Raw genomic sequence first — 26,532 nt, forward strand, 5'->3', positions numbered from 1 at the left:
TCATTCTAATTTGAGTTTTCACCAACATCGAGCACAAGCAAAGCTCAAGTAAAGAAGCTCCAAAAACTTTCAAGGAGTCCAACTGCAACACCTGCGCGCCGTCGTCTGCTCGACTGTAATTTTCCCGGCGGAGAAGATGCCTCTTACATGGCAAGAAGAAAAAGCTGCTTCACTTAATTTTGTTTCTCAAAATGATTGTTTTTGACTTTAGTTAATGAGCTACTCCACATAAACCGAATTTATTCAAACAATTTGTTGTGTTTTTGGGTCGATGGATTTCGGAAGGACAGAGACAACTTTCGCTTTTATTCACGTCACTAAGAGTTCCCTGTGATTCGTAGATTCGTGGAAAACCAATTCGATTGAAAAACTTATTTTTTTCCGCATATACCTGTAGCATTTCACTAATTTTTTTTTTTCTATTTGAATTTTTGTTTTACTTATTATTTCAGGCTCCTCCACTGGCAACCTAATCCAGGGACAACTGTAACCAGTCAAATTGTTTCCGAAGTTTCTCAGTGCGTGGAGAGCATCAATGGTGTCAAGGAAGGAAAATGGAAATCCACTCTCACATTCTACAAACCCATGTTAAAAGGTATGCTTTTCATTTTGTCTTAACCCTAATTTCTGTTTATTCCACCCACTGCCCAGTCTTAGCTGCAATTGGTAATCTCATGCTAGGGATCGATGCCGTGTGTATTTTAGTTTTTTGGTCCTTTTATTATTAACGTTTTAGTATCCTGACCATTTAATCATCAGATCAGAGTATAGCAACAGACTATCCTCGCGATTTTCTTGGGATATCACTTCAGGAGCAACCCAACAAATACTACTGTATCATTCGTGGTCAGCGAATTGTAGTTGAAGCAGATTCATCAATTCAGATGGTAATGGAAAAGTTGCAGTCTTACAAGTCTCGATTTTCTCTTAATTTTGAGGTATGCCCTCCAAATTTGGCCTCTATAATCTTCCCGGTACCTTGCACTTTTAGTTCGTTATTAGGTCAATAATCTTTGCAATTCCCATAAAATAAAAGCACTTACGCAATAGCATACCTTTATAATATATCTTCTGCAATTCTTTTGCCCAGGGAATTCAATATCAACTTGGGGACTTTCAACTTAGAGTAGGAAAAGTAATCCCTGTGCACTCTGAAAGCCTGAGGGGAATTGTTATGGAGGTATGTTGTCTATTGCTTCTCTTCTTGTAGGCATTTGACACATTGTTGCTTTTCATTTTGCATGCCTTTGTTTCATTAGCATGACACTTAATTGATACCTTTAAAGTAAACTTAGCTTCGTGTATAACTTCCTAGGAGTTATGTTGGCACTGAGTGCTTGTGGAAACTATTACAATGTGCTCTTCTTAGAGTTTGAAAAGGGTCTTCACTTTGGAGACGTATCACTCATTAATTTTCCACACTCTACGGTCTTCTTTGCTAAGGTTTACACTTAACATTGTTGGATTTTGAGAAATTTTTATTAGTAACTCCCATCTATGACGATTGGTTTATCCCAATGGGTTTGTCTACTGGCAGGTCAGTAGTTCAGATGGTTCCAGATTGTCACTTTAACGTGATTTGTGGAGAAGGAGACCCTAATTATTTGTTTGTTGCGAGTTTAATGCAGTTAAATCAGAGAGATTTATCGTATTTAAGTGTAAACCAGCGTTAGACTGAGTTACATATGTTTAGGTCTTTGGTCCAATAGGTTTTCTTTGTAAATTTTAATGGGCCTACATTATAGGTGGAAGTAGGAATACATAATTTAGTAAAACAGTTAGTCTAGTTAGATTCCTGTTAGCTGTTGTTTAAGTTTTTTTTAGTTAGGTTGGATTAGGTCTATAAGTCCCAACTTTTTCAGTTGTTTCTTCCTTATTTTATGCTGACTGCTTATCAGTTATGACTATCGTCATTGCAAGCTATTGGTTATAGAAGTTCTAAGATTCGTTTGAGTCTGTCTGTGAGCCTTTTATATGAAGTTCTTAAGAGTCTTCTGGCCATGCATGATGGGTGAAAATTAGCTTTTGGCTTTTGCTTCTGCTGTACTTGGAGCTCTCTCAGCTTTGGAGATTCAAAGCTGAAGTTTGGTGGAATTCAAATCCTGAGGATCTGGTGAGATTCCCAGTTCATATCTTGTATTTCTTTTGTCTTCTTCCTTCCATTGATCGTGTCAGCTTTGAAACTTCCCTTTTGCTCCACAAGGCTTAAATTTATTATTGTTTCTTAAATTTGTTTGCTGCACTAAATAGTTTTCTATCAGCCTCGAATATGATCCTTAACTGGTTTCCTTCTTCTTCTTTTTGGTCATTAGTCCTGAATTATGATTGTATACTAATGATAAGGATTCTGTTTGTTATATAATTTCTGATATAATCTCAGGATTTGATTGCTATTCTATGCCTTTGAATTCCTGCAATGAATTTCTGTTTCTGGACTGAGTTTCTACATCAGGATGGAAACCTAGAGAACTTTGAATATGGGCCTAGGATTTGCCCCTTATTTTGCCATTGTTCCCCTTTTTAAACTATTGATTTCACTGGATATTCTGTCTGGTCAATGTAAGCTTTGGTGAATTATTAAGTTTCTCTATTGCTGTTTTTGGTTCCTACCTCTCCTGTGGTTCTGGTTTTAGGAGTTTTCTTAACTCCGAATTCCTTTAGTTCCCATGTACCCCATTAAGGTACTCCTAGCTAAATAGATATGGAGTTTTACTAAATGCGAGGCTTTCAAACTGTCATTTCCCAGCCAAGGGGGGCTGGGGAGTTATTATGTAGGTGGTTCAATGTTTCTACTTGGTTAAGGTTTCATGTGGGTGATTCAAAGCTGTAGGCTTTTTCTGGGTACTTAATTGAGATGCAGATTCTTAGGAACTATCCTAGGGTTGGGTTATGTATGTCAGGGCTTCTGATTCATGGGTTTAACTTGTAATCAGCAAACTTTTGGAACTAAAATGTGGTAATTGATTTGAATATAGACTGCCTTTACTGCTTATGTTTTCTTTTAGCTGTTTTAATGCTTATGTTTTCTTTTAGCTGTTTTAATACTTACGTTTTCTTTTAGCTGTTTTAGTTTAGTTATTTTCCCCCCTCTATAAAGTTGTTCTAGTTTTAATGTTTTGTTTTAGTTGAACTTGTGGTTCAATTTAAGTTAGCATGAAAAAGACTAGCATATGATTAGTTAGTGGAACGTAATTAGGACACTATTTTGAGGGATGAGCACTTCAGTTGCTTTACCAAACTTGGCACAAGCCCATTCCTTAAAAAGTGAAAACCTTACTTGTAATATAGAGAAGAAGAGGATTTTGGGAATGGGTATGATGTAGGAGAAACCCTAGAAACTAGACCTACAATGTGGGCTACTAGACTCTTAGAATTAAACACCTATTATTGACAGATAGTAAAGAAAGGAATTTGCAGCACTTGAATTCTGATTAATCTTGCATGTAAGATAGCTAAAGTAGAGAAATAAATACAATAAATCCTACTGGTAAGCACAACTAAACAAGAATCAATAGGGAAACAAGGGGATGGGGATCTTGGCACCATAACACTGAATTGAATGCAAGGGTATTAAGAAACTTAAAGAAAATAGAGCTGTCCTAATCAATATCAGATTTCTAACAAAGAATTCAACAATTAACAATGTAAAGGGAGTCTTAGGAAGTTTTTGTTTTAAACAAAACTACTGCCAAAGAATAAATGAGAAATATTTAGGGAGAGATAATGTTACCTGCTGATCTTGGCTGCAAAGCAAGGGTTAGAAAGCATTAGGAATAGAAATAAGAGAAAGAAAAAAATATTTTGAAGTAGTGGTGAATCCTAGGAAAGGAGAAAAAAAATATTTTGAAGTAATGGTGTATCCTAGGAAAGAGAGTAGGTGATAAGAGAGAGGGAGAGAAAGAAAAGAAACAAAGACAAGGGAAGGGAGACTAACAAAAGAAAAACTAGACTGCCGTAGGGTAGGAAAATAAAAGGAAATAAGGGAAAGAGGGAAGAAAAAAAAAGAACAAAGATTTTTTTTTTGCAAGAAAAACAGAACAACCGTGGTGGGGTTTGGGGAAGAAGAAAAAAGATTTACCAGGAAAGAAACTAGGTCTTTTTCAAGAAAAAAAAGAGTTCTTTGTAGAGGAGAGCAAGGGGAATTTTTCGAGTGGGAAACAAGGGTGAAAGGAGGAAAGAGAGGTTACTTGGAGAGAGGGGGAAGAGCTAGTTCCGCTAGGGGGAGAGAGAGAGAGAGCATGAGCTTCTTTTCTAATTCTTTCATTCATTCATTGATTGCCAAAAACGAATTCTATACAAGGTTTAAATAAAAAAATTGATCTCTCAAAATAACCCCAACTTAAGTTGTAAATATAACCCAAACCCAAAATAATTCAAAATTGGGCCAAAATAAACTCTAGGCCCAGTCCATAAAGATTCAAACATGAAATTAAAATATTTCAATAGTAAACTACTACCCAACCCACTAAGACTAAGGAAAATAACATGACAAACTGCCTATGAGCAGTGTTTCTCATCGAACCATAAGACCCTAGCAATCCGATAACCTCTGAACTCATAACCTCGGGCTCACTGATGTCCTCATCAGGGTATCCTAACGTCTTGGGGATAAGAAAGTTTAGGAGGAACTTGTATTTGTAGAGGCCATGGAAAATAGATAGATAGGTTGAGTGGAGGAGGACCATAAAGCTTCTAGTTAAACCATGTAAAAGAGGAGCCACAATAGGTACTTTGTTGGTTTTGGTTAGCTATGCCGATGCTGCTTGGCTTTTGCATGTAGAACAACTATTGATGTGATTGTCTTATATGCTTTATTAAGGATGCAATGGATGGAATCTTAGCGTCTGTGGCCTTAGTTGGAAGAGTGTAGATTTACTCACAACACTCCGATGACTTCTTCCCCTCCCCCTCCGGTGATCGCCTCCGCTCCGCCGCCCCACTCTCAGCCCTCTCGCCACCCCCACCATTCCTAATCCCCCCCTTCGCTGTCTCCCATCGCTAATTCCCCTCCCCTGCCGAATGCTTGGAACACCCTTTTCACTTCTCATCCCCCTTTGTGCAATCTATCCTTCATCCCTCTTTCTTCAGACTCCCCCATCCCACTGGTTCGTTGCCCCTCCTTTGCCATTGGTCCTGAAATCCTTCGTTGGAAGAATGTTGTCCTAGGGCAATTTCTTGGCCCTTGCCCTCCTATTGGTATAATCAAGGCCTCCTTGGCCAAATAATGGAATTCCTTGGGTTCTTTGGATTCTTTTGTCATTGATGATGGGATTCTGTTGTTCAAATTCGCCTCCCCTGCTTGTCAATCGAAGGCCATCAATGGTTCTCCTTGGTTTGTAGGGAAATCCCCTATTTTCATTAAACCTTGGGAACCTTCCATGTCGCTCCGTAGGGTCGACTTCAACTCCCTTCCCCTGTGGATCAATTTGCCGGGCCTCCCTCTGGAGTTTTGGAACAGAGATTGTGTGAGTCGCATTGGCTCGCTCTTGGGTCGCCCTCTTCGCTCTGACTTGAAGACTTCCAAACTCGAGCGGTTGTCCTATGCTCGTATTTGCGTTGAGGTGCCGGCTTCCAAGCCTCTGCCTCCTTGCATTTCCATAGTTGACAACTCGAGTATTCATTTCAATCAGGTTATTGTCTACGATTGGGTCCCTTCTTGGTGCTCCGGTTGCTTGACGTTCGGTCACGATATTCACAAGTGCTCTGCTGGTCTTGCTGCTCCCTCGCTGGTTGTTCCTTCAATTCCAACCCAATCGGCATCAATGGGGACCTCTTCCATTGCTGCTCTGCTTCCAAGCCTTCAGTCGGTTCTCCCTGATGTTGCTGGTGCTTCCCCTTCGCGTGGTGCTATTCTGGCGCTGCCGCCTGTGGTTGAGTTGATGCTTCCTCCATCTTTGGAAATCCCCCAAAATCTGATTGATCGGTTGGACCTCTTATCAGTTCCGGCTGCCGCTGATCCTCCTCCTCCAGTTTCTTCCCCCGCCGGCAAGACTTACAGAAGGTGGAAGAAAAAACTGGGTCGACGTACCTCTTCTGCTGCTCCTACGACTATCGTTGCTGTTACGATTGTGGTTCCGCCTGCTCCTGCTGAACTTGTTTGCTTGCTGCTGGTTTTTGCTACTGTTGTGTCTGCTCCAACCATTGACGATGTTGTTCTTGACGGTGCTGGCATCCTCAAGCTCCCTACTTCTAGGTCTTCGAACTCCCTGGTACGTCTAGCCATCTCTTCCCAGGTATGTTTCCATTCTTTTGCAAACCCTACAATTGCCATGACCTCTGAACCTCTGCAAACTTCCCTTTCAATAAACCGTCTCTCACCTTCAGCCTCTTATGAACCCACACCTCTTTCCCACGATATTTCCCAATCTCCAAAATCTACTTTTTCAAATCCTTCACTAAACGACATCACATCGCCTCTCCCATCCCAATACATTAGCCCTTCTCGGGCTCATGGGTCTATTCCCCAAGGCCCATGGCCCTTGGCCTCACACCCTTTTTTTCCTTTGAACTTTTCCAACTCAAAAACTCATTTAAAGCCCAGCCCACTTATCTCTATCACTCACCCCACTTCCAGAGCTGAACCACTTAGCCCATCGAAGCCTCACCTTGGTTTAAACCAACTTAAACCTATCACTTCTTCTTTCACCTCTAAACCAAGCCCAACCATCATTCAACCGTCCCATATGCCTAACTCCTTGGCCATCTCCCCTGAGCCTCTCACTGCAAGCTCCCCTTCCCTCACCAAGCCTGCCTTCACCCCTGCACCCTCTTCCCCTGGTTCTGGTTCCACTATTGACCCTGACATGTTCTAATCCCCCTCCCCCATTGGCTCGTCCCTGTGTGAGTCTTGCCCACATTGTAGTTTGGATGGCCACTTATGCATGCTTAATAGTCTTGATGGATCCCCTTCCCCTTGTTGCTTGGTTTCTGCCCCCCCCCCCACTGTTGTTTAAATGACTAATATTATCATATGGAATGTTAGGGGCCTTAACTCACTTGCTAAACAAGCTGAACTAAAGCTGTCCATCCGTGAGTCTAAGGCTTCTTTTGTGGCTTTGTTAGAAACCCATGTACATTGTAACAATGCCCGTCGGATTGCCAACTCCATAGCCCCTTCTTGGTCTTTCATTTCCAACTTGTCTCATTCCCCTAATGGCCGAATTTGGGTTCTTTGGGACCCTGCAAAATTCCAGCCCACTTTGCACTTCTCCTCTCCCCAACTTTTACGCTTTCACTTATCCTTTGCCTTTTCCCCCTCCTTCTATCTCTCAATTGTCTATGGCTTCAATCGCTCGTTGGATAGGGCTCCTTTTTGGGATGATCTCCTCGCTATCTCTTCCTCCTTGTCGGGCCAGCCTTGGGGTATTGGGGGTGATTTCAATATTGTCCGGTTCTTTAATGACCGTATTGGAGGTAACCCCCCTGACCCTGTGGCGGTGTACAATTTCACTTCTTGGATTAATGATGCGGGCGTTTATGATCTTCGTTGGTCCGGCCAGCGATTCACCTGGGATAACCATAGAGCTGGCTCAGCCCGTATCGCCTCTAAGATTGATAGATTCCTTGTCAACCACCCTTGGTTCACCCTCTTCCTTGCTAGCCATGCCCATTATGGCCCTCCTTCTTCTTTCCGATCATTCCCTTTGCCATCTCAAGCTCCTTGACCATCCTTCCTTCGGGCCCAAGCCTTTCAAATTCTTTGATATGTGGATTTCTAATCCTTCTTTCCCTTTGTCACTCTCTCCTCTGGGGCTCGAAAACTCCGAAACACTAAAATTGCTCTGCGTTCTTGGAACTCCACAACCGAGTGTTGGTTGGACCCACCAGTCCACTCCCATCTTCGATTGACCCCTTTAAAGGCCGGATTGGCTCGGCACTAGTATCCGATCCGATTAGCAATCGTTATCCAATCTGAATCCGGCAAAAATTTAGGAAGGCATCGATTCCGATCCGAAACTTCATCGTATCCGATAATAATCCGATCCGAAAAAATCCGATTATTGATTGATAATTGTCACTTTTTACATTTTTTTTAAAAAATTCAATCTCCACCGATATCCGAATCCGATTATCATCTATTTTTAAAGAAAAATGTTAAATACTTTACCTAACCGGATAAAAATTTATCCGGGATATTATCCGATCGATAAGCAATTATCCGGAATCCGAATCCGACGGTTCGGACGGATGCGGATATTTTCCGGTAAGAAAAGTTTCCCCCAATCCCATCTTCAGATTGACCCTTTTTGCTAGTCCTTGGCGGAGGAGGAGAAAGCCCTCTCCCTTCTACTCTCTTCCTTGGTCTCCCTTGAAGAAAGCTTTCTCCGTAAAAAATCCCTTGTCAAGTGGCTTGAGCTTGGAGACACCAATACCGCTTTCTTCCATCACTCTTCTTAAAGCCCGCCACAACTTCAATTCCTTTCCTTGCCTCCTTACTAGTGGTGGTGGCTGGATCTTAGACCCCCACCAATATCAAGGAGAAAGTCGTCTCCTATTTCTCGAACCTCCTCTCCCCCCCATCCCTCCCCCTCGCCCATCCCTTCTTCCCTCCACCTTAATAAATTCATCGACCCCTCTCTTCTCTCGTCTCTTTGCTCTATTCCTTCTCTTGATGAGATCCGCTCTACCATTCGTTCCCATAAAGCCAACAAGGCCCCTGGTCCTGATGGCTTTAGTATGGGATTCTTCTTGGCCACTTGAGATTTCATTGAGCCTTATCTTATTCACGCTATTCGCAGCTTCTTCCTTAACCCTTCCCAACTCTCCACCATCAACAACACCTTTCTCTGTCTTATCCCCAAAAAGCCTGGTGCCTCATCTCTCTCTAATTTTCGTCCCATCTCGCTCTGTAATCTCATTTATAAATTCATCTCCAAAATCCTAGCCAATCGTCTTAAATTGGTTATCCCCTCCCTGGTTAGCCTCAATCAGTTGGCCTTCATTGCTGGTCGGAGCATCTCTGATAATATCCTCCTTTGTCGAGATTATCCGTGGTTTCGATAGAGCTAGCCATTCCCCTGCTGCTCTTATGAAGGTCGATCTTCATAAAGCTTTTGACTCTATTTGATGGGATTTTATCAGTGAAGTCCTTATGGCGATGGGCTTCCTCCCCTCCTTTGTCCACTAGGTCGAGACTTGTATCTCTACTCCTCACTTCTTGGTCATCACCTAATGGCTCCCCGGCTGGTTTCTTCTCCTCGTGTATTGGTATTCGTCAAGGATGCCCCCTATCCCCTTACCTCTTCACGTTACCGTTGGAAGTGCTCTCCCGCCTCATCCAATCCAAAACTGATCAGATGCTCATTTCTCCCATTCCCAAGTGTCGTTCCCTCAAGCTCACCCACCTCGCCTTTTCCGATGACCTCATGATTTTCTCTAAGGTTGACCACTCCTCCATCTCTTCTATCCTCTCTACCCTCTCCCACTTCGAATCCCTCTCGGGACTTAGAGTCAACTTTGAGAAATCCACCATCTTTCTCTCTGGTATCTTTGATTCCTCTAGAGCCTCCCTCCTTGCGCTCTCTAGATTCAGCCTAGGCTCCTTCCCTGTGACCTATCTCGGTCTCCCCCTCATCCCTGGTAGGCTCATTTGCCATCATTGCTCCCCCATGCTTGATCATATTTGGAAGAAGCTTCAACTCTGGAAGAGTAAGCTGCTTTCGTTTGCTGGGAGAATGGTGCTTATCCGCTCTGCCCTCCAATCCTCCTATCTCTACTGGTGTGGTATCTTTTCCCTACCTAAATGTATCATCCATTCTCTGGAGTCCATTTTCTGTGCTTTCCTTTGGAAAGGCCAGGAGTCTCCCCACTTCCTTCATCCTATTAGGTGGAAGTCCATTTGCCGTCCCAAATCTGAGGGTGGTCTTGGTTTTCGCCGTATCCGTGATATGAATATGGCTTGTCTCATGAAACTCATTTGGAAGATCGCCTCCAAACATGATTCCATTTGGGTTTCTTGGGTCTATTCCTACCTTCTCAAGAATGACTTGATTTGGACTATTCCGCCCCCCTCCAACCCCTCCTGGATTTGGAGGAAGCTCCTGATTCTCCGTGGTTGTGCTCTCCCTGCCATTTCTGTCAGTGTCTCTATTGATTTCTCCACTTCTTTTTGGCTTGACCCTTGGCATCGGATGGGTATCTTGTACACTCTTCTTGGCCCTAGAACCGTTTATAACACCCATATCCCAAAATCCACTCCCCTTTCCATGTTCATCACCTTTGGGTCTTGGTCCCCCTCCCCCCACCCTTGTCTCACATAGGTTTGGAGCTCCCTCCCCCCCCCCCACACCGAAGACCGCATTACTTGGTTGCACCCCCACCCAACCCCCTTTTCTACTGCTTCGGCTTGGAACCTCCTGAGAACTCCATCTCCCCTATACCTTGGTCCCCTCTTGTTTGATTTAAAGGCCACATCCCTCGCCATGCCCTTACTCTTTGGAGAGCCCTTAGCCTTGCCCTGCCTACCCAAGCTTTTCTCATTAGCCGTCACATCCCCGCCAATCCAAACTGTACCAATTGTTGGAATAGTTCAGAGGATATTGACCATCTTTTTTTTTGTTGCCCTATTTCCCGCTCTGTTTGGTCCCTTGCCCTTGCATCCATTTGGCCCAGATCGCGTCGTTCTTTTGGCTTTGCACGAGATTGGAATTGGATCCTGAGAAATTTTGCCGGTACCTTTAAATGTGACCTTATGGGTAAGCTTGTCTTTGCCGCCACTATTCACCATCTCTGGTGGGAGCGTAACATGCGAAGATGGACCTCCAAATCCCGTTCTAGAGATATGATTTGGAATGCCATCTACTTTGATGTTTCTTTGAGACTTCGATCTCTCCCCCACCCCCTGTTGTAGATTCTCCAAGAAATAGGTTGATTGTTAGTTCTTGGAGTCTCTCAGCTTCTTTCCTGTCCCCTTCTTGACTGGGACTCTCCCCTCCCCCATGTTCCCTTTATATGTGCTCATTTGGCTTTTGGTAATTTAATTATTTATTCATCAAAAAAGAAGAAGGATGCAATGGATGATATAAGTGATGATTGCAGGGTGGAGAAGATTGAATGGTAGTGGAATGTTGACAATGAGATGGATGTGATTCTCTGAGTTGCTTGATCAAGGATGCAATGGATGACAATGAGATGCTGCCTTAGCCGTAGTGGCTCAGCCCTTGATCGCCCCCTCCGTGCTGACCCTAAGACTCTCAATCTGCAACGGCTCTTTTATGCCCGAATTTGTGTGGATGTTTTTGCTGACAAACCCCTACCCCCTTGTATCTCCATTGAAGATGATTTTGACCTCCATTACGAACAAATTATTGTTTATGACTGGATCCCTAATAGATGCTTTGTCTGTGCTTCATTTGGTCACGGCGATATGCTCTGCCCTGCCACCTAGAACTTTCTGGCAAACTCCTGCCCGAAGAAGTCTCTTCCCCTTGTCGATGCCCAAAGATCTTGTGCCCTCTGTCCAACTAGGTTCTTCTCTTGCTCGTGTGCCGTTGACAAATGATGAGAAGATGCCGCCTCCTGCAAATTCTTTTGCTTCCTCTCGCCTAATCGATAGATAGACTTAAGAAATGTTCCATTGATGTTGTTGCTATAGCCACCACAACTGTCGGTGTTCAAGACCTAGCAAGCACTGCTGCAGCCTTCGCCCTAGATGAAGTTGCTTCCGTCGCTGTTGCATATCGCCCTTTTCCCACAACTGGTTGTCTGGAATTTGTCTATGCTCCAATCAAAGATTCCTCTTTTGATGAGCCCTCTGAATCTCTAATCCCTTCACCCTTACCTTTAGCTTCCCAAATCACCGCCGACATCTTACAAACTGCTCCATCTTCTTCCCTTGCCTGAATCTTACTCGGCACTGGTAGCCTACACTTACCGGAGGCGTAGATCCAAGCAAAAGCCTGCTCAAATAGTAACATTTGTGAATCTCTGTCATCTCACGGCTTAAAATGATTCTGCTAACCCTGTCAAAGCCTAGGATTCTGCTTCTTCCAAAGACACCGAGAGCTCTTCTCCCAACCTCCTTGGGTCGTTGCTTTTCTCCCCTAATCCTCAACCTGGGGCTTTCCTCTTCCATGAAAACTCAGCAGTTGTAACCTCTGACCCCCCTTCTCTGCCTCTGTTTCTTCCCATTTCGGTAAACAACCATCTGGAAGATGCTTTCACCAACAACCCTATTACCCCCCTCTCTCCTCCCATGATTAGGCTAACTTGACCATTCTACCCTTCCCTAAGCCTTCCTTATTGGGCCCCATGACCCATGTGGGCCTAAGCCTTCCTTCAATCCCAGCTCTGTTCCGAATTCGCCTTTGTGTTCCTTATTGGGCCTCTTGGGCCATGGGCCTAATCCTCCCAATCCAAGCTCCGCTCAGAACTCGCCCATCTCTCCTATTTGGAACTTCTCAGCCCAATCCCCGAATTTTGCTCGCACTACCAACCCTTAGGCCTACGGCTCGATCCCTACTGAACTCGATTCGGATCCTCCTCTCTCCCCCCTTTGCATGTCCTTGTTTGTGCTGAGTGTCGATGGAGCAATCGGCTAGCTAAAGAGCACAACCCTTTTGGAGATGACTTCTTGGTGGGTCTCAAGTCCTCTAAGAAAAAGAAGAATAAGAAGAAATCCGCAAATTAGTCTCTTTGGCCCTGTTTGGCCCATTTTCTTTGGGCCCTGCCCTTGTTGCATTGTCAATGCTTTTTAATCTTTGCTCTATGTCTGCTGTGTTGTAAGTGTGTCGTTGTCTTTAATATATTTATTTATTCACCAAAAAAAAAAAAGTGAAGACTGGAAGGAAGCAAAATATAGACAATCGGGGTTGGATGTGATTCTCTAAGATGCTTTTTTAAGGACGCAATGGATGATAACTGAAGTGAAAGGGTGGTTGAATGCAAATGGTGGAACTGGTGGTGTTTGCAAAGCAGATAAAAAGATGATGGGTGGAAGAAGAAAATTAGTATACATGTATATCAGTTAGTTATTGAATTAGTATTTAATTGTTAACTTAATTCATGTACTAGATCCAGTGGTTGATAATAATTTTTTTCCAAGCAACCAGTTAGAGTTCAATCTCTCCCATATTTGTATTTACATTTTATTTTAGGAAGAGGATTGGGTAAGCTGCCAGCTTTCAGTAAACTAGAGGCATATACCATTTATAGGGATATACACAGGTGGGGAAGGGGGTCTACTCCAAAGGGAGCTAAAAGAGGATGACACATTTTGGGTACCTTGGCAGTGTGCCTGGCCTTCTCCCTTTTTTTCATATGTATTAAAAGGTTGCTTCTTATTATCACCATAGAGGTGGTGAACTGAGAAGATATAACCTTTTAACTGTCTCTTGCCATTTAGGCAAAGGTATCAAAGGGTTTCCAGTATTGTTTGTAATCGATTTATTGGTATTACCCAAAACTGTCATTGTCTCACCCCTTTTCTTGAGTGCACATGTGAAATGATAGGATTTACTTTCATTGAAAAGTAAAGAATGTGTGTTGCACTAAATGGAAAAATTATATCCTCTTTAGTTTTTCTTTAATATTTTGAATTAAGAATTTCCCTATTTAAAAACATTCAAATATTTAAATAATAAGTATTTATCCAAGTGGTTGAAGCATTACTAAGATTGGTTCAGATGTCCATCACTTACAAGTGGTGTTTAGGTAGGCCTAACAATTCTGGATTTTGGGATTTTAGGGCAAAACTTGCTGAATTTTGTAATCTTCAGAAACAGATCGAAATTTGCGTAGAAGAACGAACATAGAGATGTGTTACATTTCAATGAAGGGTCTATTGCAGAATTTTCGGTGAAATTTAGCAAAATGTCACAAAATTAAAACCCACCATTGGGCTGGAAGAGTTTTTTTTTTTTGGATGGCTTTTTCTTGTTTCAAAATATTTGGACCATTTCTCGATTTGTAGTCATCCTTGCGCAGGGGCCATGCTGATCTTCTCTGTATCATTCCAATTTTATGGGATGCCTCCTAACAGACAACAAGGAAAAGGTGCAAGTGTTTGGAGGCTAAAACAGTTGGACCTCAATTTAGGTTGAAAAATGAACTTGAGGTTTGGTTGAACTTTGGTTTTGGTTGAGGCCTTGTGTAAACTGAAACCCACCTGATACATTCAAGGCACACCTGACATCCCATCAATATGTTACATTGTGATAGCTATGGCAATAAATAGTTTTTTACAGTCATGTAAATAAATCAGACATACTCATCGAATGGCTCAACAAAGCATGTTAATGCATGGTATAAGTTTCTCTATATCTATCATTCTATGGTGCCTCAACCAAAAGGCAGGGAAAAGCATTCCATTTGATGCTGAATTCTGGAGGAAGAAGGAAGTTGAAGGAATACCTGCTATTCAGTCCACTTCTGATTAGACTTTAAGTCCCAGTGGATTATTTGGATATTTTTGGGTTCTCCCTTGTAAAAGGCAAACTGTTTAAGCCAAAGTATGAGGGATTTATGTTTTGTATGGGATTGAGTGTTAGTTTCTAGTTTATTTTCTTAGTTTTGTGGAGATTTTGGGTTAGATTTATTTCATATCAATTTGTAATCTGGTTTATTTCAGTATTGTTAAAGAGTGGTTGAATCTAATTTTAGTAACTTTAGAAGCTCTGAAATGTTTCCATTTTCACTTTTGGTTGTCAAGTTTAGGAAAGTTTCTAATTTATCAGTTGGGATTGGTTAGTCTATTAATTAGTGGTCTGTATGCCATGTAATGCAGTGATTTGATTAATGAAAAGTTAGCTTCAGCCTGAAAATACTCAATTCTTATTGGAAACTCATTGAAGATGACTGCCAGTAAACTTTGAGGAAGGAGCAGTGTAGGATGAAATAAAGGTGTTTCTTCCCTGTAAACAAATTCAAAGTGGAAACCCGTGGGCACCAATGACTGAAATCTAGGGCTTTTACATATTTAGGTATAGGCGGCGCCAGGTTTTAACAAGAAAGGAGTGAGAAGATGGAAAGCACCAGAAACTATTATTTTGGGAACTTTTTCCTATTTGATTGATTTCCATTATTCCATGACCCTAAAGAACTGGTTTTACATGCACTCTTCCCCTTAGAAGCTGGAATTCAGATGATTGAAGGAACCAAGAAGACTTCAGTAAGTTCTACTCAACAATACCCAACATTGCCAATAAGCTATGGAGAAAATTTACTTTTCTGCTAATGAATCAACTCTTCGAAGTCTAGTGTTTACATAAGATGAAGTTCACTTATGGAAAAATTTAAAATGGTCTACTTAAAACTTTATGAAAATCATTTTAATTGATTGTGGTTCATAGATATATTGTTGAATGGGCATGTAGCAAGTTGATTGAGCTTAAAGGAGAATCCAAGGTTAGGGGGGTAATCCCAACTAAGCGAAATTGCGATATGTATTAAAGATCACATATGCAGTTGTTCTATTGATACATTCAAGCTCCACTTCACCAGTTTGCCATCTATCTGTCAGGAATTTTCTGGCCATATTGTTCACTTTTAGAGGAGCTTCTCTTCCTTAGGACCTTAATTCATTTAGCTGTAATTTTGAACTAAATTAGTCCATCTAGAAGTTGACAGACTTCTCATGTCTGGGTTCATCTGCATAATTTTGGCTATAGTTCTCTCAATTTCTAGAAACCAACTTATCTAGTATTTCGTTAGATTCTTGCTACCCTTTATATGTTGTTGTTTAAGTATACTCAGCGGGTACTAAGTCGAGGATTCTATTTATTGTAGCAGAAGAGTGGTTTGCTTCATGTTAGCCTTTTGGTACAACGTGAGAAACCTTGGTTCTGTTTCTTCCACGTGTTCTATTTTATTTTTTGTTGCATTTTTTGTTGCTTTTCTGGACTTGCTAAATTTTGGTTGTCTTCAGAACAACTTTTGGCAGTTGCGTCCTCTGTTATCACTTTGCATGGTTCATATTCTATATGAGGTTTACATGATAATGTTTCCACTTGCACAGGTAGTGTATGCTCCAATTTCATCAATAGAAAAAGCCAGACAGATCATGGAAGAATTTGTTGAAATATGGCAAGAAGTTGTATCAAATAGGTCATTGCCAGGTCACTTTATGCATATAGATCCAAATTTTGCTGAGTATGGACTCTCAGATCACTATTCTTCACAACATACAGCTGTTCAGTATGCTTCAGTCATGGCTCAATTGATTGCTACTGTCAGAAGCTAGGAATTCAAAATTTTCTCCTGCAGCTTTCTCTGCTAAAATGTATACTTGTTTTATCTGCAAGCTTCTTCCTGTACATTTAATTGAATTATTGTAGTTGCTGGGGTTTCTCTCTCTGTACACACATATGAATACATAACATGTTAAATTTTCTAACAGCAGCAACTGAAAGACACAAATATAAGTGGAAGTGTTTGTAAATGATAAGGGTTCTGAGAAATTTGTTCTTGATTTGAAGTGAGGATATCTTAGGACTTGCATCCGGTTTATCATCCTTCGTGGCTAATTAGTTTTTCAACTCTTGGGATTTTCCGTATTCGCCATCTGAATTCTCTACGTGGGGTTTGGGGTTTACATCTTAGAGTGTCACTTTTCAACAGATTTCAAAGATGATCAGTGTTATATATTTAATCACAGTGATCCGGTTTCACAGTAGATTGGGAGGTTGAGATTCTCAGTGTCATAGGCAGTGAGTTCTCTTGTCACATGTCTCTGTAGGTTACTTTTTCTCTCATGGTGGAACTTTGGGTTCTCTGGGTGGTTCCTTGTGGCTCATAGATCTTAGTGTGGCTATCGACATTTTGCACTTCTCCTTGTATCTCATGATCGCTACTGATCGTTACCCTTGTATTTTAGATTGTGCGTGTCCCTTTTATCTGAATTCTTACATCCAGATCCTAAGAAAAAGAACATAATCTTTTTACCCAAATGCTCTGTTTATGAGTGTAGCTCATGCAAGCACTTCTATTAGTCCCTCTCCAGACAGCTCTACTCCCTTTCTGAAAAGAAAGACTGACCCACTGGTGCTCTACCTCTATATCATTATTATCAAACTGTACGTTAAGCCTGTACACGTAGGTAGGTGATCTGGGTTCTTCTCTGATAACTGCTGCTTGTTGGGAAGAAAAAGGCAAGCTACAGCTCAGTCTCAGAGGAAGAGGATTTCTGGAATGGACATAAATGAGACTTAATGGGGATTGAATCAATAAAAGCCAGTCATGACATTGTCACTTATCTGTCAAAACCAGTGAATTGTAGTGGGGGAATCTGGAGAGAGTTTTCCTGGTGGGTCTTGGTTTTTCCACTTGCCATTACAGACTGGATTGTTTTTCAGCCGATAGGTTAAAGACACTATTCACATGTAAGTTTGTGTTCACTGAACAGTCAATTTGGTGGATTCGTGGATGTGCTTCTGGCATCTTGTACGTAGATGCAGTTAATCGAAGGAGACAAAAGAACTGTTCCAAATGGAACCCAACATTTAGTGGATTGGTTTGAGTTAAGAGACATGGTGGAAACTGGAAAAGCAAACCAACTGACTGATTGACACCCTTATATGATTGTTGTCAGGTTGAGCTGGGCTGAGCTATGTACTCATCAATTCTTGATTAGCCTTTCTTTTGGCCGGCTTGAAGGTTTTGTGAAACTCAGTTTGGGTATCTGACCTTAAACTGCTCTTAAGCTTTAAACCTCTAAGGCTGGTCTGCTAGATGTCATACACAGAAACAGCTATGTATACCACGCAGCGTGGCAGCTAAATAAATAAAAATCAAGGAACCCAGAGAGTAGAGAGTTGAATTCAAACAAGGACAACCATATGGCCCAGGTCATTTACTGATAAGTTGGTGGTGTCATGCTTTCAAAAATTCAAATTCCTCATCTCTCTATGGGGCTATAGTTCACTCAAGGTGGGACTCGTGGCACCACGAAATTATTAGTTTTCAAATCCACCAACGTTATGCTGTCCAGGATATTTGAACCAGACCACAGCAACTTATTTTGCTTTCAGGGAAAACGTTCAACACAGACCCACACAAAAAATTTGGCCCACCAAACTTCAAGGTGGGAAAAGGTGTTCTGTCCACAAGGAGTGAGCTTTGTATCCAAACTCCTTCATTCCATGAAACACAGAGATGCTAACTTTTTCTTGATTTTTTTTTTCTTTTGCATTTCAATGGCTCTGTGTTGTGGTAGAGAGCCACAAAAAAGCTTTATTTCTTGTTTTAAATTGGAAAAAAAAGGGAGTTTCAATCACCTTTCTATCAAGGGAGAATAATGTATTCGTAACGCTTCTCAATCACATAATAGAGGTGAGACTTACCTTTAAATATTGACAAAATGGTCAGGTCTACTCCTGTTATATGATTGACAAACATTGGGTACTCTCTTGGCGGGTAGGTGATCAGGACTCAAGTGAAGCCCTTTCTAGTTTGTCAACTCCACAAGGCTAAAGTAATTGAGATTGGAGGGTAGCTATCGTATTAGTCCAGCCGTGACCTTTATCAGTTCGACCACTCAATTTCACTTCTTATTAAAAAGTTTTGCTTTTTCTCTTCACTTCTCCTTCCACCATTGCCTAACTTTGGCGAAAATACATTATCAAAGACATCAGACATGATCGGAAAGCAAACATTGAGAAACTTTATATATAATTAAAGGTAGTATTAGATTTTCTCTTTTTTGTTTCTTGTTTAGAATATCATTATATTATTATCAAAAGGTCTCGTTCTTCTAGATATATATATTTAAAATATTGAAAACGAAATCACATTAGCAAAATGAATAGGATTAAAAACAACCCAATATCATTCAACAAAAAAGGAGAAAAAAGAAAAACCCAATAGTAAGAAATTATTTAGTTTGTGTTGTTCAAGTTAGAATGTATGTCTCTACAAAAAAAAAAAAGAAAAAGTTAGCATGTATGTTGTTTCTTTTTTCTCCTCCCAATAATCTCTCAAGTTGAATGGTATTGATCTTCGAGTTGTGAAGTGCACCCAAAGACAGAGCAGGCAAAGGAATTGCTGACACGAAATCCTAAGGCCCTACCTCTCAGAACAACAACGAGTGGGTATCAGAGATACCCATGCGTGGATTAGATTCAGAATGGACAATTCAAAGTTGGTTCTTTGATAATCATATTGTCTTCTTCTTCTTCCTCTTCCTCACCCATAAAATGATAAATGATAAGATTCACCAATCGGATAAGGCCTGATCACTGTGTCCTTTTATCACTTCTAGTGCTCGGTGTGCATATGCCTTTGCATTCAACGTTTGACAGACAATACCAGAGATTTTGAGATTTTGAGAGAAAGGGACATTTGCTTTGGCTTTTGATGGTGAATGGTGTTGCTAATTACAAGAAATCATGATCTTATAATTGAATCTTTTACTTTCTTTCTTTCACATTAGTCAGAGAATAGAGAGATTGATTGCCTTCCAGCCCATCTACTTACTTTTAAGCTCTCTCTGTCTCTGTGGAAACAAATCACCATCTCTTCAACAAGCAGGATCTGGGAAAGTAGAGTAGATTTTGATGTTGTGTACTTCAAGAAAGATATGCTTCTTCCTGTTTGCATTCCCCAGTTTCTGCTTTTCTCACCTCCTACTTGAGTGAAAAAACAGAGATGAAACAGACGAAAAAGTGTAAAAGAGAAGAGATGACTATTACCAAGGAATGACAGTTTTTTTTATCTAATGACCTTTGACTAAACACTAAAAAAGAGTATTGAAGGTCAACTCTGGAAAAAAAAATACCCCTATTATGCAGTCACTCCTCTCTCTTACATAACTGTTTGAGTGAGATTCTTGCAAATCCTTGGTATAAAAACATTGAAATGGATTCTATATTGGTCTATTCTTATTTTGAATTTGAAAATTTCAAATGGGCTTTTAGTGTAGGAATGACAACATCTTATGTAGAGAAAGTAATCTTAAGGAAATCTTGATATACAAAGCCATGTAAAATTTTCTTCAAAAAAATTTCAAAACAAGTTAACAATAAAAGTAATGTGACTCTTGAAATCTATAAGAGATTATTTGAACAAATTATTGGCCACATGATAGTGGACCACCATTGAAAATGAAATATAATTGGTGTGGATCACAAAAAATAGTAAGAACTAGTCCAATCATATCACGAATAACGATGGGTGATGGGATTCTTTCTCCACCCTAGATGGAGAAAAGCTTTCATTCATCAAGTCTCTGTGTGGTTTGAGCTGTTTTAGTCATCTAACTCTTGTCTCCCAAAGCTAATTTCTAGTATTTGCTATTTTGATATTACATTAGAGAGGGTGGGAAACACCTTAGGATTGAAACACTTTTGAAGTAAAAAAGTAGGCTTTTTCCAATTTTAATAATTCATATCTTTACTTTACTAATGGAAACTTTATATATCAATTTCTTTGACTTCACATCTCTCACTTCACAAAAGTGAATTAGGTATCACTGCACTTAGGAGAAACCATAAGTGTAACAGGAGAAAATTTTCTTACATCATTATCATCAACAACAACTAAATCCACCATCTTGGGTCCCAATGCTTCTGTTTATAACTCTTTTTCCTTTTCTTCCAGGAGTACCCAACCAAGCACTTAGATCCAAACTAATTTTCTACAGATTATATATATTATAATTCAAGTAGTATGCTTCTTGTGAATAGTAAATACATGGGAGATAAGCAAGATAGTTTATGGAATTTTTTCTTTTCAAATTCAGTAGAAGCTTGAAGATAGGTGGAGAAATGATGGATTTATATATATAATGGAGCTATCCTTGTGGGGAGCTTCTGGTGAAGATGGAGTGGCCAGGAGAGAGAAGAGCAAGAGGATCAAAATGGCTCTTCCTCTCAACAAACCTGGGCCACTGCTTGCCAAAGTGTCTCTTCCATTCATCTTGGATTGTGTGATGTGGAAGGTATTGCTTAAAATCCAATCCCTTCTTTCTGCAACTCTTCAATATCTCCTTGTTCTGATCCACCTGTTCTTCCACCCAAGCTTCTTTCCCTCCAATGTTAAATCTAAGCAACCCTATCAGGTAGAATATCTCTTCTTCCTGTCCTTCGGGCAACACCACCGATGTTCTACTGTCCCATCTGCAAATTAATGGAAAATAGGGTTACAACCAGAAAAGAACTTTCACCATCAATTGAGAATAGGGTTATGAAAAAACTCAGACGAAAATAGAAGAATCTTCTCGGGATACACAACCCTAATCAATCAACAAATAACTAGATGGAAGTGAGTCTTAGTCACTTCCCTGTCAAGGGGAGAGGTATATACTCTCTTTATGCTTTTCTATCACATAATAAGGATGAGACCCACAAGGGGGCCATCTTGATTCATTTCATCAATATTCAAAAGTGGGGGTTCTATGCTTATTGTATTATAAAAAAACGTGAAAAAAGCACGTACCTCTACCTTAACGGGTATAGGATCCGGACAAAATAGAAGTATAGACTTACTTGCTTCTGCGAAGAGGGTAGACGAGCATGGGCCCACCAATGCCATGCTTGAGAATGTTCTTGAAAACAACCTTATCAAATTGAAGGATATCATGGCTGGAGACAAAGAGGGTTAACCAAGGGTGAGGTGTGTCCCATATACCATTGGCCTTGGCTGCTTGCTCCGCCTTCTTCACTCGTAGTAAAAATTCCATGTAGCCAACGGTCACCTCGAACCTTAGATTCTTACAGTAATGCAACTCTTGCAGCATCTGGCCTACCACCTGCAACACCCCCAACACACATATACACATATGGTAAAAAATTCAAAGGAAACTCAAGAGATGCTTCACGTGAAGAGCCAAAGAACACCAAAGAAAGCAAACAAAGCAGTACTGGAGATACAGTAGAGAAATAATAATGGAAGATGAGAATACAAAGCTATCATCATGGATCTTCCATGCCTTCGATGCTTTCTTAATTAACTTACGGACCAAACCAGATATTCTTTTGACCCCACTTCTAAATTTGCATGGAAATAATATGAATATTTCTTCTTTCAGGTGGCCCAGTTCAAACCTCATAATTCACCCCCCCCTAATCATTCACCATTATATTCTTACTAGTTAGTGTCAATAATCCCTTCTCAATAATTGAAATTTTTTCCTATTTTGAATGAATGCTCATGTGAAATGACACCAATACCCTTCTTCGTCCCCCTATAATGAATGCGTATGTACCTTTGGGTTGACTACTGTTCGCACCAATACCTTAAAAAAAAAAAAAGAATCCACAAGACACACCAATGTGGGGATCAGTGAAACCCCCGAAACCCTAATATATGAGTGGTCTGATCTAGATTGGGCTAGAACAAGGATGATCTAGCTTAATTTGAATTGACTAAAAACTAATCAGACTTTTCAAACGTTGAATAGATCGGCCGTGTGGGGGCAATGTATATGCGCTTTGAATCTCATTGTGTGAGAAGATTCATAATGAAATCTTAGTGTGCTCTCACACTAAGTGTTTCCTTCACACTTTTCCTCTAGACGTGTTGGCGGGTCATTTTAGAAGATTTAAGTAAGTACCATAATTATATGATTAATGTCCTAATCAGAGAAATAACCTAAATTTAGGTGACTTAGAAGTCATTCATACGGTCTAAGTTATTCCTTCCTTTGGCATCATCTAATGTAACATTGATTGATTGACAATTAACAATTAATTACCTTATCCAGAGAGATTGAATGGTCTTGTTCTTGGCTATTATGGTGGTGGCGGTGGTGGAGGTGGTGGTGGCGGTGGTGTTTGGCCAACTCAAGACAATAAAGAACGGGTCCGGCGGTTGGTGGAACGAAACTCCGGTTAAACCGTTGGTCCACATATAACGGCACCGTCGGCCACCCATTAACCGGATCATCGTTGTTGACGAAAGCAAACCCTTCCACGTAATCGAACGATTCTTCTTCTCTTTCCTGACTCACCAGCAACTCGGCATCTCTAACGAAATCTTCGAACTCAGTGTACACCAATCTTATCCACCTTACCTGCTTCATTCAATTACCCATTACAGATTTACACCCCAAAGCAGATAAGAACAAGAAGAAGAAGTAACAGAGCTCACCATTTCTGGAGCTTTCTGAAGCAAAATCCTTGCTCTGGTGATGATTCCGAACTGACCCAATCCACCAAGAACACCAAAGAAGAGTTCTGGATTCTGGGTTTCTGAACAGACCAGAGTTTCTCCCTTACCAGTCACCACCTCCATCTCCGTCACGTTTGAGGTCTGAGGACCATAACGGAAAGCTTGCCCACTTACGCCGGCGTTAGATAAAGTGCCGCCGACCGTCAAGCCTAGGTAATCAGTCCAGGACCTGGGAGTTAACCCATACCGGAGCACGCAGTGATGGAGTAAATCTTCCCATAATACCCCTCCTCCGACGTCGACGTAAGCTGTAGAGCCGTCGCCGGCGTTTGTCACGTCGATTAGAGTATCCATGGATTTCATATCTATGACGATGCCTTTGTCAGCCATGGCTTGGCCGTTGATGGAATGGCCATTTCCTCTAGCAGCTACGGTGAGATTGGAAGAAAGAGAAGCAGCTTTGATGACCTTAGCTATGTCTCCTGGGTTTGCCGGTTTGATGACTGCCAGTGGCTTTGTGCGGTGGATACCTCCGAAATCCTTGCCGGCGACTGCTATACCAGTGAAATCAACACTACCCTGAAGCTCAAGGTTCAAGCAGAGGCTTGTATTTGTTGTATCTTCATTTTCTGGGTTGGTTTCTGGGTTGTCATTCTCAGCTACAAATCGCTCCAGAAACGCTATCATTCTTCCCTAATTGAGTTGGGTGTCTATGTGTTTTGAGGGAGGAGGGAAAGCTCAAATGTTAAATAGGAAGGAGAGTGAGAATAATGGCAAAGATTTTGCGACTGATTGAAGGGAATTTCTTATATATATTTTTTTGCTCTCTCCAGTACTCTTGGATTTGGAGGAGGAAATCGTTGAGGAAAGGTTGTTAGCAGTTTCAAAGTAGTGAAGTGGTCCTCAATAGTTTGAATTTGTGCACTAGAACAAGACCAGCAAGAAATGAGATAGATTTTGGCAACATTGGTTAGTACTGACAATGAATATGTGTGGGGACAGATCTAGATTATTCATAAATTATAGATCCCACATCTCAAGAGGTAGTTCATGTACCCCATGAAAGGTAATTTGTGTCTCCCCCTATATCATTTGGGTAGTTGATTTAGATTTAATTTGGGCTTGATAACAAAAAGTTTGGGCTTGATGAGCTCTACATTGATCACAAGCTTATCAATGGAATAGGGTGGATCTTTGGTTAAATTAATGACTCACAATGAATGATGGGGTATTTTTATTTGTTGCTGATATCATCAGGCAAAATGTGGCAAGAAATAGATCTAATGGCTTTGCCCTCAAAACCAACCCTAGTTGGTGAACCTTTAGAACTCAAGGATACAGAGGTACGAGCCCATAGAACAGATCTTGTTCAAGTAAGGTCATGTACTTGGTGAACCTACCTCTTGTCATGTACATGTTGCATTTTGAGGGAGCCACACGAATATTAGAAAAGACTTATGAGGATTGATAGCTTTCAAATCCAATATTGCTGAAGTCCCCCCCCCCCCAACCCTCGGAAAATGGTGAACATTGAGTAGCGTCAACAACCCGATTGTATAATTATCAATCAATGCTTGTAGAAACTCCTAGACCATTCTTAATTGTGATTGATTATGAATACTTGTCGTACCTCTAGTGGATTTGAGTATCTGCTAATCATTTAATTAATTTGATTCCAACAGTAAACCTATACAAGTATGTACATGATATATGTTGGACGCCTTAGCGGTAGTGTGCCAAATATTTTTTCATCAATTATATATAAGAGAAGAGGATTGGGCATTCGGCCAATTATTAGGAATCTAGAGCTAGACACAAGAATTTAATTGTTCTATACTAAAAAAGATGGAAAGAGGACAATACATGTTGACAAGAAAGAAGCTCTGATACAAGTGGAGAGGGTGTGAGAGAGTGATGGAGTGAAAGAGATGGAGATTTTTGAGCCTCTCTCCATCTCTAAATCTTTCTTTGTCTTTCATTCTCATCTCTCATTGCCATTTTAAATTTTGATTTTGTCAATTAAGAATGGATCATCACTCTTTCAATGCTGAAATTCAAAAATTTTTTAGAAACAATTTCTTGGTGTGAAAATGAAATGGGGCCAAAATAAAAAGACTTTACTCGTATACCAACAACTATAATGTAGGGTTTCGTTACAATGAAAAGACAGATTGACAATTTTCTCTTTTACCCAAAAGAAGAAAAAAAAAAAAAAGGATTGACAGTTTCCTCTGAATTGAAAAAAAATGTTGTGAATAAATAAAAAACTAAAATAGTTTAATAGAATCCTTACAAATTAGATTACATAAGTTAGATTTAGATCACACATCTAAGGAAAAACACATAAAAATATAACATGTCGATAAGAATAAAGTTGTCATTTTCCTATCAATAGGAAGAAACAAGAAAAAGCTCTATAATTTAATGGAATCATAACAACATTAGATCACGCAGCAGCATGACGACTCAAAGAACATTTTTCTCTTTCTATTCAATCAATTTTTTTTACATTAAATAGAATTGGATAAACGATGAAGTCTGAACAATCTGTATTGTTTACCCAAAAAAAAAAAAAAAAAAAAAACAATCTGTGTTGCCTATAGGACTAACTCAGAAATGACAAAAGAAATAACGGATGATGTTCATGGACCACCACATGAAAAGTGTTATGATATGTCACACCTGCAATTGGGGCCAATGGGTGAAAGAATTCTAGAAAGAAGAAAGACCTGTTTTATGAAAATCAATCTCAACCGCTGTAAACTAACCTGCTTATCTTTGTTTTTCAGTCAGATTTCTATTTCAATTTCCAGTAAACAAGAACACTAGTAATAATGTGTTACATGACAATTAGTATCCCCGGATACTCCAGGTTCCTTTACTAATTTTTCTCCCTCATCTGAAGGATTAAAACGTAAGAGTCGAAATAGTGAAAGGAAATATTTCTAATGAATGTTTATTCTCTTAAAAAGAAATAAAAAATAGTATAAAAATGTCTGGTTTTTTTTCTATATCATAATCCCGTTAGTGCAACACATTTTTCATTTTTAAAGCAATCTCCACAATTTAAGAAACAGAAAAATTTTCATGCGTGGGTTTTTTCAACACCATTAGCCACGATTAAGTATATTTCAAATTCTAAACATGAAGACCAAAATACCCCTTCAAGTTATTTAATACATCATATTAATATATAATTTTAAAAAATAATAATTGATGATTAAACGTTAATTTTATATATATATATATATATATATAAAAAAAATCAAAACATAGGTAAATACATATATATATACACATATGCATTAAATAACTTAAGAGCATATAATCCGATTACTTGAGAGATATTTTGGTCTCCCTTGACAATTAAATTTGAATATACTTAAGGGCGACTAACGGTGTTAGTCAGATTAGAACCAACACGTAATATATTACACTAAGGATATCCAGCATTAGTTTATGATCCACTAAAAAGGACCCACACGTAAAAAA

At 40.1% G+C, this 26,532-nt stretch overlaps 2 protein-coding genes and 1 non-coding gene across 3 annotated transcripts; 1 reads left to right on the top strand and 2 right to left on the bottom strand.

Moving 5' to 3' along the window:
* Positions 1–20: 20 nt before the first annotated feature.
* On the top strand, positions 21–16,477 carry LOC149021514 (mediator of RNA polymerase II transcription subunit 20a-like). Its single transcript, XM_089149743.1, has 5 exons — positions 21–150; positions 453–595; positions 760–938; positions 1,091–1,180; positions 15,953–16,477. Exons 1-5 carry the CDS (start codon positions 137–139, stop codon positions 16,175–16,177), a joined length of 651 nt encoding a protein of 216 aa, XP_089005869.1. The 5' UTR covers positions 21–136; the 3' UTR covers positions 16,178–16,477.
* On the bottom strand, positions 13,881–13,980 carry LOC149021515 (U6 spliceosomal RNA). The gene has a single exon (XR_016172666.1). It is a non-coding gene; the product is annotated as a U6 spliceosomal RNA (small nuclear RNA).
* Positions 16,478–20,353: 3,876 nt separating the features above from the next.
* Positions 20,354–23,948, bottom strand: LOC149021516 (cytokinin dehydrogenase 7-like). Its single transcript, XM_089149745.1, has 4 exons — positions 23,020–23,948; positions 22,625–22,942; positions 21,417–21,679; positions 20,354–21,047 (listed from the first exon to the last, which is right to left on the bottom strand). Exons 1-4 carry the CDS (start codon positions 23,725–23,727, stop codon positions 20,723–20,725), a joined length of 1,614 nt encoding a protein of 537 aa, XP_089005871.1. The 5' UTR covers positions 23,728–23,948; the 3' UTR covers positions 20,354–20,722.
* Positions 23,949–26,532: the final 2,584 nt, after the last annotated feature.

Source organism: Hakea prostrata, chromosome 3, assembly GCF_041222555.1.
Source record: "Hakea prostrata isolate BN-2017 chromosome 3, UWA_Hpros_2, whole genome shotgun sequence".
Classification (NCBI taxonomy): domain Eukaryota; kingdom Viridiplantae; phylum Streptophyta; class Magnoliopsida; order Proteales; family Proteaceae; genus Hakea; species Hakea prostrata.

Excerpts from the sequence above, each read along its gene's own strand:
- LOC149021514 (XM_089149743.1), top strand. Across the intron at positions 596-759 it reads CTACAAACCCATGTTAAAAG|ATCAGAGTATAGCAACAGAC; the intron begins GTATGCTTTTCA and ends TTTAATCATCAG. Across the intron at positions 939-1,090 it reads GATTTTCTCTTAATTTTGAG|GGAATTCAATATCAACTTGG; the intron begins GTATGCCCTCCA and ends TCTTTTGCCCAG.
- LOC149021516 (XM_089149745.1), bottom strand. The coding sequence starts at position 23,727 with ATGATAGCGTTTCTGGAGCGATTTGTAGCTGAGAATGACAACCCAGAA. Across the intron at positions 21,680-22,624 it reads ATTCAATCTCTCTGGATAAG|GTGGTAGGCCAGATGCTGCA; the intron begins GTAATTAATTGT and ends GGGGTGTTGCAG. Across the intron at positions 21,048-21,416 it reads TACCCTCTTCGCAGAAGCAA|ATGGGACAGTAGAACATCGG; the intron begins GTAAGTCTATAC and ends ATTAATTTGCAG.